This window comes from Mandrillus leucophaeus, unplaced genomic scaffold (assembly GCF_000951045.1).
Source record: "Mandrillus leucophaeus isolate KB7577 unplaced genomic scaffold, Mleu.le_1.0 Scaffold867, whole genome shotgun sequence".
In the NCBI taxonomy this organism is placed as follows: domain Eukaryota; kingdom Metazoa; phylum Chordata; class Mammalia; order Primates; family Cercopithecidae; genus Mandrillus; species Mandrillus leucophaeus.
The window spans coordinates 243818-256624 of NW_012109441.1; the positions used below are offsets into that span (position 1 = coordinate 243818).

General features: G+C 39.8%; 1 protein-coding gene across 1 annotated transcript in view; it reads left to right on the forward strand.

Moving 5' to 3' along the window:
- LOC105531122 (protein phosphatase inhibitor 2-like) overlaps nucleotides 1–11800 on the forward strand; it is a 15949-nt gene extending 4149 nt beyond the window's left edge. Inside the window, 4 exon segments of the mRNA XM_011968953.1 lie at nucleotides 10731–10902; nucleotides 11010–11459; nucleotides 11462–11509; nucleotides 11512–11800. Coding sequence (XP_011824343.1) covers nucleotides 10731–10902; nucleotides 11010–11459; nucleotides 11462–11509; nucleotides 11512–11654 — 813 coding nt within the window. The 3' untranslated portion in view covers nucleotides 11655–11800.
- Nucleotides 11801–12807: the final 1007 nt, after the last annotated feature.

Below are 12807 nucleotides of genomic sequence, written 5' to 3' on the forward strand. Positions count from 1 at the left end.
CAAAATGTTTTATAGAATTGGGCACAATGATATTAAAATGAAACGAAGGAACACAAGTTCAAGAAGAGCCAAAATACCATTGAAAATAAAGAGGAAGTTGGGGAATTTTCTGACTACATGAGAAGATATATACACCACTGGATTTAAGACCATGTGCTATTATTGGTGAGAGGAGAAGTAGACGACTGGGCCAATAGAATAGAATGGAAAGAGCGTCAGGACCCCTTGTATATGAAGAATGGTCATTAAAGACCAGTGGGCAAAGGACGTATAATTCAGTAAGTTTGAATTTATGACACTGGATTAATGGATATATATACATCGTAATAAATTCCAGATGAACTAAGGACCAACATATTGAAGGCAAAACTGTATAACTTTTAAATGAAAATGTGAAAGAAATATTTGTATGACTTCAAAGTAGAAAAATATTTATTAAAAAGATACACATTTTAAAAACAAAAATGTATAAGAAAAGATGAATAAATTTGACCACATTAAAATTAGAAACTTTTATCAAAATATACTCTAAAGAAAAAAAAGCCACAAACTAAACTTATATCACACATAATTTACATAGGATCAGTATCCAGAACATCTAAGAATAGCCCCAGAAGAAAATGATCAAAAGATGTGAAAGGGCAGTTCACAAAAAGGGATATATAAATGACCAATAAATATACAAAAGTGAAGCTCACTCACAATAGTTATCAGAGAATTGTGAATTAGAACAGTCCTTGAAATAACATTTTAAAATCACTAAATAGACAAACATTGAAAAGTCTAACATTATCAAAAATCGATGAGGATATAGGGTGAGGGAAACTCATACTCTGATGGTGGACTTCCAACTGAAATAATCTGCTTGGAAAAAAAATTAGCATTTTGTAAAGTTGAAGCTGAGTATATCCTAAAGCACAGCAGCTCTACCCTTAAGTATATATGCACCTTAGGGAAATTATTGAATAAGGCACCAAGAGCAATGTGCAGGAAAAGTCACAAGAGCATTCTTTGTAATTGGAAAAAGCTGGAAACAACTCAGTGTCCATTTGCAGGTAAACTGATGCACAGATTTTGGCATAATAATGTGGAATTCTATGCAACATCAAGATCAGTGGAATACAGATACAGTAATAAACTTGCATAATTCTTAAAATCATGTTGAATGAAGAAAACAAGTAACAGAAAAATACATTGTGATATTAATTATGATGTTAATTTGTTGTCAGAAACAAAGACAGTATTTACTATGATGAAAGCAAGATAATGATCAACCCCAAATTTGGAATAATAGTTGCATTTTGCAGAGAGGAAGGGAGATTCTAAGGGAAGACAAACACAGGAAACTTTAATGTTAAGGGTAGATATATATGCATTTGTAATGCCCATTTATATCACTGCATTAAATCTAAATTTTTCTGCTTCTCAGTGAAGATGGTGTGTGTGTGTGTGTGTGTGTGTGTATGTGTGTGTGTATTTGCTGTTCAAAAAGTGCTGGTGGCAATGGCTTATACCTGTAGTCCCAGCACTTTGGGAGGCCAAGGAGGGAGGATCACTTGAGCCCAGGAGTTTGAGATCAGCCTGGGTAACATAGCGAGACCCTGTCTCTACAAAAATAAAAAAATTAGCCGGGCGTGGTTGTACTTGCCTGTAGTCCTACCTACTCAGGAAACAGGTGCAAGGATTGCTTGAGCCTGGAAGATTGAGGTTGCAGTAAGCCATAGTCACACCACTGCACTCCAGCCTGAGCGGCAGAGTGAGACCCTGTCTCAAAACAAAAACAAAAACAAAAAGCACCTAAAATCAGATGACACCGAGTGATTAAAATAAACCAATGGACAATGATAAACTCAGGCAACTGCTAACAAAAATTAATTATGGATAGAAATACCGTCTTACTCCATTTTGTGCTGCTATAACAGAATATCCAACTGGATAATTTACAAAGAACAGATTGATTTATTACAGTCCTAGAGGCTAGGAAGTCCAAGGATGAGAGGACTGCATCTTGCAAAAATCTTCTGGCTGCCTCATACTATGGTGGGAGGCAAAAGGGATAAAAAGAGAGAGTGGAGAGAGGAAAAGAAAAAGAGTGTGCCCAAGTGCAACAGGTTGAATTCACAGGCTTTTAGCCTTTTTGTATTGGCACTAATTCATTTATGAGGATGGAGTCATTGTGACCTAAACACCTGTCATCATTAAGCCTCAGCTACCAACACTGTTGCTTTGAATATTACATTTCCAACATATGCTTTTTGGGGGACACATTCCAACCATCGCAAATACTAATATTGAACAAAGTAGAATAAATTATGAAGAAATTTTTCAGTGTCAAAGAAGGATACTTTATTATGCTAAAATGTACAATTCACCAACTGCTCATAAGTTATAAGCCTTTGTATCCTAAACAAGTCTTTGAAATTTAGGGGAAAAAATGTGGTTTGTTAGGAAGGATAAATTGACACATTTAAGAGCTTTTAGCATACTTTTAAACTAAACTGTCATATCAAATTTTAAAATAATATGAATGTAAGATATTTTACTAAAGCAAATAATGATCTTAAGTTGTCAAATATTTATAAAATTACGTACTCAACAAATAGTGAATACATATTTTTCTAAACATAACGCATTAAACCACAAAGTAAATAGAAATTAGAAACTACACGGGCTATATTCTCTCACCAGTATAAAATACATACATAGAAAAACAAAACAAAATGAAAATAAAAGAAAACAAAACCTCACCAAAACAATACTAACAAGAAAGCCTCCACTTGGAAACTTAAAAACATCTCACTAATTTTTGGGTTGAAAAGGAAGTCAAAATTGCAGTTCAAGGGAGTTTGTTTTTGCTAGGAATATGGAGGGAATTCAGAATTCACTTCTCTGTATAGTACAGCAAAGAGAATGAAAAAGAAAACCACACAAGAACTTCATTTTTAGTGAAACTAGGAAACAGAAAGTATGCTTACATCCCAAATTGCATGCCATTTATGCTTAAAGCAACGGAGAGCAGCAGAACTGGGCACAGGAAGCCAAAATGTTGCTGTGGCAACAGATCAAAGTGTGGAGGAAACTAGTTGTGCGGGATCTCGGAAAGGGCCCGAAAATATTCTCTCTCTAAGAGTAGAAGCCAGCCTAGGTTGGAGCTGTTGGCAGTTGGCCTGAGCTACAGTGAGGCCCAGATGCTGGGGGAGGCAGAAGAAGGCCCACATGTTGGGGGAGCAGACATTGTTTTGGAAGTTCCAAGGTGGCAGATAACAAAGGATCCCTCTGGAATGCAGGGAGCTATAACACTGTGGTAGGATCCTTGCTGAAATAGATTAGATTCTCAAAGTTGGAAGAAACATGGATGCAGCATATTTTAAGATAAAGTTCACTGTGGTAGTAATAAAGGATTGATCCTTCGGTTGTAAAACCTAGGAGGTTACTATCGCCCATGTCTTCTCTCACCACCTCATCATCCCACCCCCATCCAACAGGAACCTTCCACTAATATCTGGTCCAGGAATGCTCAATTCATTCAGAATAAGTAGGAAAAGAAATGGCACAGTTCCACATAAATATGCCTTAAGAAAATAATGTTTACAGAAAGCAGCAAGATTTCCCTCCAGAAGTAATGAAGCAGCCTCAGCCATGAAGATCATGGAGCCAAAAGGAAGACCTTCAGCAGAAGCAGTTGCAAGCCAAAGAGGTCCAAGGGCACTGAGGAGGGAGCCAAGTGGTAAGGGCCACCACTGGCTGGGATCCAGGGTGCCCAAGTGGGAGAATGAGCAAGCCAGAGAGTGCTTGGTCTAGGGATTAAGGAAAGCACACAGGAATAGGTTGGACACCAAATTTGAAAATGAACAGTGAGAAAAATGCTGTGGTGACAAGGATCGAAATGAAGTAACAGAACAATTAAAATTACGTGATCCAGGGACAGAGATTTGAATCCATAAACAGGCCTGTGTTGCCCATTAGTCACAAGGGGAGTGGTGAGCCATTGTTAAAATGCCAAGGATTCCCAGTGCAGTTTACTTGGAACTTTGCCCAGCGATGAAGGAGTCTGACTTGTCTTTTCTGTAATAGTTAGAATCAAAGAAAAATAAAGCACAGCTGGTGGGAGGGTGCGAAGCAAGCATCATGAACCAGGGTCTAATTCAAGGATCAAACTGCTGTCCAGTTCTGGCAGATTTTGGATTGCAAGGGGAATAAAACTGAGAGGCCATATTGGCACCTAGGCACAGTGAGGTGAGTCTGGCCACCCATTTTAACAAACCCCTGCAAAATGATACAGGTGCTTACTAGAAACCACCTCTGGCCTCTGGAAAAAAAGAAACAGCATCTCCTGGGTGAGAATATCTGGGTCTCACACCTATTGACCAGGTCAGAGATAGGGTTCAGTTGGGGATGGGATATAATAAAAGGCATGGGTAAAGAAACTGGGCAGAGGCATAGTGCCTGCATGTTGGAGGTTAAGGAGGGAATTCAGTTCAGAATTCATTTTTCTATATATATTACAGCAAAGGTTAAGTTTGGAGGTTAAGTAAGGATGCTGCAGCTCACTCGTGGCTGCTTTTCCTTCAGAGTACTCATCCCTCAGCTTACCCAGGGGGACTCAAAGAGAGGAATGTGTGTGCGTATGTCTATCTATCTATCCATCCACCTTCTAATCTACCTAAATCAATCACTGTATGTATCTATTCCAACCACAATGGACCCCTATCATTCAATTTCATTTAGTGGTACATCTCAGGCCAGTTTACAGAAAAGCTGTAAAGGGCTGTAAAACGCTGTATGAGAACATAATCTGAAAAGCGTTGCTCAAAAGAGCATACTATGTATTATTTGGCATTTACGAAGAAATTAGATTTCACACTGAACTAGTTAATAAAGATTTATAACTACAAATGGGCTGCAGCATGTGATTCTGAACTTGACTATTTCCTTTTGCCCTTCAGTTTCAGACTGTGATACGGATTGTGATTCTCTACCACCCCCTAGTGGAAATTCATTCATTTCTTTTTAAGTCCTGTTTCTTCTTAAAAATTACATATAAAATTACATAGAGAATGTCTGGATTCACTCTTGTTATAAAAGGTTCAAACCGGCCGGGCGCGGTGGCTCACACCTGTAATCCCAGCACTTTGGGAGGCCAAGGCGGGCGGATCACGAGGTCAGGAGACGGAGACCATCCTGGCTAACACAGTGAAACCTTGTCTCTACTAAAAATAAAAAAAAATTAGCCAGGCGTGGTGGTGGGCGCCTGTAGTCCCAGCTACTCGGGAGACTGAGGCAGGAGAATGGCGTGAACCCGGGAGGCGGAGCTTGCAGTGAGCCTAGATCGCGCCACTGCACTCCAGCTTGGGCTACAGAGAGAGACTCCGTCTCAAAAAAAAAAAAAAAAAAAAAAAGGTTCAAACCATACAGAAGGGTATGGAGTAAAAAGGTCTACTTTGTTTCTCCCTCCTCCCCATTCCATTCGAGGTCCCAAAGGTAACTTTGTGTTATGCTAGGATATTTCCTGTGCTTTTACACGTTCCAAGTGTATGCCTGGAAAAATCCTGAGACATCAACTGAAGATTTCTACAACTGCGTCTTTCTACAATAAAGGCAGATAACACATTTCCCCTCATGCAGTGGGAGACAGATCACAGGAAGACAGCAATGACCAAAAGATTAAGATTTTTCATTTAAAAATTTACATTTGAAAACCATGGTAAGGCAGGTGTGATGGTCACATGCCTTTAACCATTTAGGAGGCTAAGGCAGGAAGACTGCTTGAGCCCAGGAGTTCAAGACCAGCCTGGACAACATGATGAGACTCAGTCTCTAAAAAAAAAAAAAAAAAAATTAGCTGGGCATGGTGGCACTCACTTGTGGTTTCAGCTACTCAGGAGGCTGGGGCAGGAGGATGACTTGGGCACAGGAGGTTGGGGATACAGCGAGTCGTGTTTGGGTCACTGTACTCCAGCCTGGGTGACAGAATGAGACCCCGTCTCAAAAAAATAAAATAGAAAACCCAGTAGAGGCAAAATGAAAGAAAGGTCTTTGGAGATGAAAAATCTTAGATTACAAGATATCTGAAGTCAGCACTTGTTCCATAAATAATAGATTTGGAAAGAACTCTGGATAATCTTAGAGCCAATTTTCTTGCTGTGGAAGTGATAAGAATCCACAGGCTGAAGAGAGGAATGAGTGTCAGGAACTGGTTTGGGGGTCTTGCACTCTGTAATCTAGTTAAACTGTGTGACAGAGGGTCAGTGCCTCCTCCAACTCAGATATTTTGGGCATACAAGGGTGGGATCAAAGAGTGTGCTGTTTCTGGTCTACGGAATATTACAAATTTGAACAAAATACAAATGTTTCTGACAGTTTCTAAACTCTGTTTGCTAAGTACTCAATAGAATGGACTGTCATCCAGGCTGGGTAAGGAGAGATCTTGACAAGGAAAGGAAGGAATCAGGGTTTCATGAGAGACAGGGTTCTGGGGATCCAAGCATCACGATGAGGTCATGGCTAAGTTTTCTCTTGGTTAATACAAAGAAAAGTTGACCTTTACTGCTGTGAAGCAAATTAGAAGCTAGCCTGGGGTGCCTTAGTTTGGTTTCTTCCAGAAGCAGTCCCTGATACAAGGACATGAGTGAAAGTAATTTATTTTGGAGGTGCATGAAACTTCAGTATCAGTTGAGTGAAAGATAGATTGGGAAGGGAAAACAGCCAGCGAAGGATGAATGACTGGAACTTAATCCCCTGGGGAAATTCTGGGAAAGCACATGCTTCAGAGTTAACCCAGCCACGTAAGGAGGGAGTTGGGCAATTGTACATCAATTCCCATTGGCTGAAGGCTGCTGCCTGACATGTGAACTCTTCAGCCCTTCTAGTCTGCTGTGAGTCGGGCAGAGTGGCCCTTCTTGGCTTTGAGGAAGCCTTCAGGAATGATGCAAATGTCCAGCCAGTGTGCACTACAGTGGTAAGGCCCAAGGAACATGGCAGGTATTAGTAGCATCAGCCACACCAGGTCTGTTTCTAGTTGGAGAACCCTTAGATGGGCTGGAGCCTGTGATCTCTTACATCTATAATATCTGTGATCAGAATGGAAGAATTTTCTATTTTCTTTTTTTTCCAATTTTGCCCAAGTCTTCATAAAGTCTTGTTAAAACTTTGACAACAGTCTTATTTTTACGTTCCTTTAATCAAGAATGACAGGCCTATGTCCAAATATAGGAGGATGTATTAGTTTGCTAGGGCTACCATAAGAAATACCACAGACTGAATGGCTTAAACAACATAAACTTGTTGCCTCATGGCTCTGGGGACTAGAAATGTGAGATCAAGGTGTCAGCAGGGTTGGTTTCTTCTGAGGTCTCTATCCTTGGCTGGCAGATGGCTGTCTTTTCCCTGCATCTTCATATGGACTGTCCCCTGTGTATGTATGTCCTCATCTCTTCTTTATATGGATACTAGCTATATTAGGACCTACTTTCATAACCTCATTTTAACTTAATTATCTTTTTAAAGACTCTAACTCCAAAAAAAATTCACATTCTGAGGTACTGGGTTTATTCAACATTATGAATTCATAGGGGGACACGGTTCAGCCCAAAAAGAGGAAAATGGGGCAAAGGGAAAATTCTTCTCCATCTTCTTTCCTGTTCTCTCTCAAAGGCCAAGGGGAGTGAGAGCAACATTGGATCATGGGATCTTGGTTGCCCTGCAACTCAAGAGCTACCTGGCTTCAACATTAGCAGTGAGCAACAGCAGAGCTGAGAACAATGGTATAGAACTGAGTCACACTGAGTCAGGCCACATTTCCCAGGGTAATTTGCAAACCAGAATTCCAGATACAATTTTTATTCACTCAAACTTTCCACTCATGAACTTGTTAAATATATTTTGAAAAACTATGCACATCCTCATACATGTTTTTTAAATTTAACTTTTTTATTTTGAGATAATTAGAGAGTGACATGCAGTTGTAAGAAATAATACAGACAGAACCTTTTACCCTTTAATCCAGTTTCCCCAATGGTAACATCTTATAACACTTCAGTACAGTATTGCAATCAGGATACTGACATTTGTGTCAATGTCGATTATTACAGTCAAGACAGTATTTTTGTCACTCCAAGTATCCCTTATCTTGCCCTTTTATGGTCAGTTCACCTCATTCCCACCCCCATCACTTCCTTAACCACTGGCAACCATGATTTTTTTTTCTCTATTTCTGTACTTTTGTGATTTCAAGCTTGTTAATACAAAATGTTATACAAAGGGATTGTGCTTTTTTTTGCTTTTCAATAAAGTTTATTTTATTTCTTTATTTCTTTATTTTTTGAGACAGAGTCTCACTCTGTCACCCAGGCTGGAGTCCACTGGCACGATCTCAGCTCATTGCAACCTCCGCCTCCTAGGTTCAAGTGATTTTCATGCCTCAGCCTTCCAAGTAGCTGGGATTACAAGCATGTGCCATCTTGCTCAGCTAATTTTTGTATTTTTAGTAGAGATGGGCTTCACCGTGTTGGCCAGGCTGGTCTCGAACTCCTGACCTCAAGTGATCCACCTGCCTCGGCCTCCCAAAGTGCTGGGATTACAGGCGTGAGCCACCATGCCCAGCCTGGATTGTGCTTTTGATGTCAAGCCTATGAATTCTTTGCCTGGCCCTACATCTCAAAGATTTTCTCCTATTTTTCTAAAATTTTAATAGTTTTACACTTTACATTTACTCTGTAATCCATCTTTTTTGTTTGTTTATCTGTTTTTAGAGATGGGATCTTGCTATGTTGCTCAGGCTGGAGTGAAGTGACATGATCACAGTATGTAGTATGTAACATTTTGGGATTGGCATTTTTCACTCAGTATAACTCTCTGGAGATTCATGCAGGTTGTTGTGTGTATCAGTCATTCTTTTTTATTGCTGAGTATTATTTCATGGCATAAGTGTACAATAGTTGGTTTAACCATTTACCTGTTAAAGGATATCTGGGTTATCTTTGGCTACAATGAGTAAGCAGTTAGACAAACATTTGCATATAAGGTTTTGTGTGAAGGCATCACGTGTGCATGTGTATTTGTGTGTGCAAGTTTTCATTTCTTGGGGCTAAATACCCAGGAATGCAGTTGCTGGGCAGGATGGTAGTAGTATGCTTAGTTCTTGGATTTGTTGTTGTTGTCGTTGGTTTTGTTTTGTTTTTAAGAAACTACCAAATCATCTTCCAGAGTGGTTGTACCATTTTATATTCCCACCAGAAATTATGAGTGATCCACTATCTCCTCTTCCTTGCCAGCATTTAGCATTGTCGCTTTTTTTTTTTTTTTTGAGATGGAGTTTCACTCTTGTTGCCTAGGCTAGTGTACAATGGCACGATCTCTGCTCACTGCAACCTCCACCTCCCGGGTTCAAGTGATTCTCCTGCCTCAGCCTCCCGAGTAGCTGAGACTACAGGCATGTGCCACCATGCCCGGCTACTTTTGTATTTTTAGTAGAGACAGGGTTTCTTCATGTTGGCCAGGCTGGTCTCAAACTCCTGAACTCAGGTGATCCACTCACCTTGGCCTCCCAAAGTGCTGGGATTACAGGTGTGTGCCACCGTGCCTGACCCATTGTCACTACTTTTATTTTAGTCATCCTGATAGATGTGGAGTGATATTTCATTGTGGTTTTAATTTGCATTTCCCTAATGGCTAATGATGTTGAACAACTTTTCATGTGCTAATTTGCCATTTTTATATCCTCCTTGGTGAAATATCACAAGTCTTTTGCCTGTTTCCTAATTGGATTTTTAATGTGTTTTTTTTTGTTGTTGTTGAGTTTTGAGAGTTCTTTATATATTCTAGATACTAGTCCTTTGTTCAATGTATGGTTTGCAAATATTTTCTCCTATTGTGTAGCTCATTTTTTCATTCACTTACTAGATCTTCACAAAGCAACAGTTTTACATTTTGATGAAATCCAATTTATCAGTTTTTCCTTTCATAGATCATGCTTTCGATGTCAAGCCTAAGAATTATTTGCCTAGACCTATATCTCAAATATTTTCTCCTATTTTTCTAAACTTTTAGTAGTTTTATGCTTTACATTTACTCCATAATCTTTTATTTATTTTAATTAATTAATTGTATCTGGTAAAGGTTAAGGTATTGCATTTCTCTGACAATTTTTTTTTTCTGAGACAGAGTCTTGCTTAGTCACTCAGGGTAGAGTGCAATGGTGCTGTCACAGCTTATGACAGCCTTGAACTCCTGGGCTCAAGCAATCCTCCTGCCTCAGCATCCCAAGTAGCTGGGACTACAGGCAGGAGCCACCACACCAACATAATTTTTCATTTTTGTGTATAGACAGGGTCTTGCTATCTTACCCAGGTTGGTCTTGAACTTCTGGACTCAAGCAATCCAATCCAGTTTGAATTAACTTTTGCATAAGGCGTGAGACTTAGGTCAAGGTTCATTTTTATTTTATTGTCTTGCCTATGGATGCCCAATTGTTCCATTTCACCATTGTTCAATTCACCATTTGTTAAAAAGGCTATTTTTCTTCCATTGACTTCTTTTTGCACCTCTTTCAAAAATCATTTGGGCAGACTGTGTGGGTCTTTTTCTACGTTCTGTATTTTGTTCCGCTGATTTGTGTGTCCATTCCTCTGATAGTACCATACGGTCTTGATTACTGTAGGTATATAACAACACTTGAAATAGGGCAGACTGATTTTCAATCACTTTATTCTTCTTTTTCAAGAATGTTTTAGGCGTCGGCGTCGCTCCCGCCCTGGAGCTCTAGGCCCGCGTTTCCCCGCGAGCCGTGGGTCAAGCGCCGGCCGCTAAGGGTGTGCGAGGAGCCTCCACCCGTTCTGCGCTGGACCTGGCGTCGGGGTCGTTGTGTCCTGATAACCACTCCCGTACCCATTTCCGAGGCAGCAGGTGCAGCCGCTTTAGCCCTGAGCCGGCTGCGCATCTGTCTGCTGGTCTCTGCTAATGCCGACCCTTCTAATGCCGACCCTTCTCTTCGCGGATCCCACGCCAAGCAGCGACCCGGAGCCAACAGCTGGAGCACCTGGCAGTGGCGCCCTCGACGGCCTCGCAACGGCCCGTCAAGGGGATCCTGAAGGACAAGACCTCTACGACCCCCTCTGTGGTGGCGTCGGCCGAACCGCCCCGCGGGAGTGTCCACGAGGAGCTGAGCAAACAATCCCAGAAGTGGGATGACATGAACATCCTGGCGACATATTATCCGGCAGACGAAGACGATGGTTTAATGAAAATAGATGAACCAAGCCCTCCTTACCACAGTATAATGGGTGATGATGAAGGTGCATGTAGTGATACAGAAACCACCGAAGCCATGGCACCAGATATCTTGGCTAAGAAATTGGCTGCTGCTGGAGACTTGGAGCCAAAGTATCGGGTTCAGGAACAACAAAGCAGTGGAGAGGAGGATAGTGACCTCTCATCTGAAGAACGAGAAAAAAAGCGACAATTTGAATGAAAAGGAAGCGCCACTACAATGAAGGACTCAATATCAAACTAGCTGGACAATTTCAAAAGACCTACATGATGATGACGGAGATGAAGAAATGTTAGAGCCTGCAGGTGGAGAAAGCATGAATATGGAAGAATCAAATCAAGGATCTACTGTAAGTGACCAACAGCAAAACAAATCACGAAGTTCATAGAAGAGATTTGTTCAACACTGCAATTGTTTGTTAGATATGAACCCAGTTGCTATAATACATTGCTTCTTGTTCTCCACAAATCATGACTTAAGTACCAAAATGCATACCAGTTATTATATATTGCCAGTAATTAAATGATAACCTTAGAGACTGATTAGACCGAAATGAAAATGCCTGATATGTGTGTGTGTATGTGTATATATGTGTGTGTGTGTGTATATATATACATATATATATACACTTGTGCCTAGTACTTTACCACAAATACAGTGTAATACCATCAGTCCGAAACTGTATTGCTTTTGTAAAAACATTGCTTAACTTGTATATTATATAGCTTTTTATACTTTAGAAGTTCAACAATATCTTTGGGGGGGAACTAATTTATTTTCATCATTCTAAATGTGGTGGTAGCTCTTATAAAGTTTGTTGATTTTTTTAAAATCAAAAGCCAATTGAACAACAGGATATATAGGTTGATAAATCTTTAGGCTGAATAGTATTTTAACACTTGTCTTCAACTTGATTTGTCTGTTTAATTGAAAAGGATTGTAAGAGTTACTGTTGCATTTTCTGGCCTACTACCTTTAAAATTCTTGTTGCGTTTCTTTGTGTTTATAAGGAAAGGACTGGACTTTTTCTCGACAAAATTAGCTTTTTATCAGGTTAAACTTGCACTGATGTCTGCTCTTTTTTTTTTTTTTTTTTAAATGTTTTTGGTACGCTGGGCAGACTTCAGTTTTTAAAAAAATAAGTATTGTAATGTAGCTATCTCGGCATTCCCTTTAAATATCTGTCTTAACCTCCTGCTTTTATTTCCTACTCCTTTCCACACATATACACACAATCCATTACCTTTTAAAGGATCATTAGGATTGTCACACATTAGGAAGTCTTTCTCTCATGTCATTTGCGGCAATATTGAAATTCTTATTTTAACCATCACTGTCTATTAATTCTTCTAATACATGAAGAAAATAGATTGAGTAGCAGCAGTACCCCATAGGCAGGAAATACAGTTTAACTGCTGGATTTCTATACCTCTCTGATTTACAGCTTGCTAATTAAATTGCTATTATTAGTTTGTCTGGCTTAATTAGACTTAAGAAAACAACTAACTGAGGGTTTTTGTTTTTTCAGTTTTTTTTTTTTT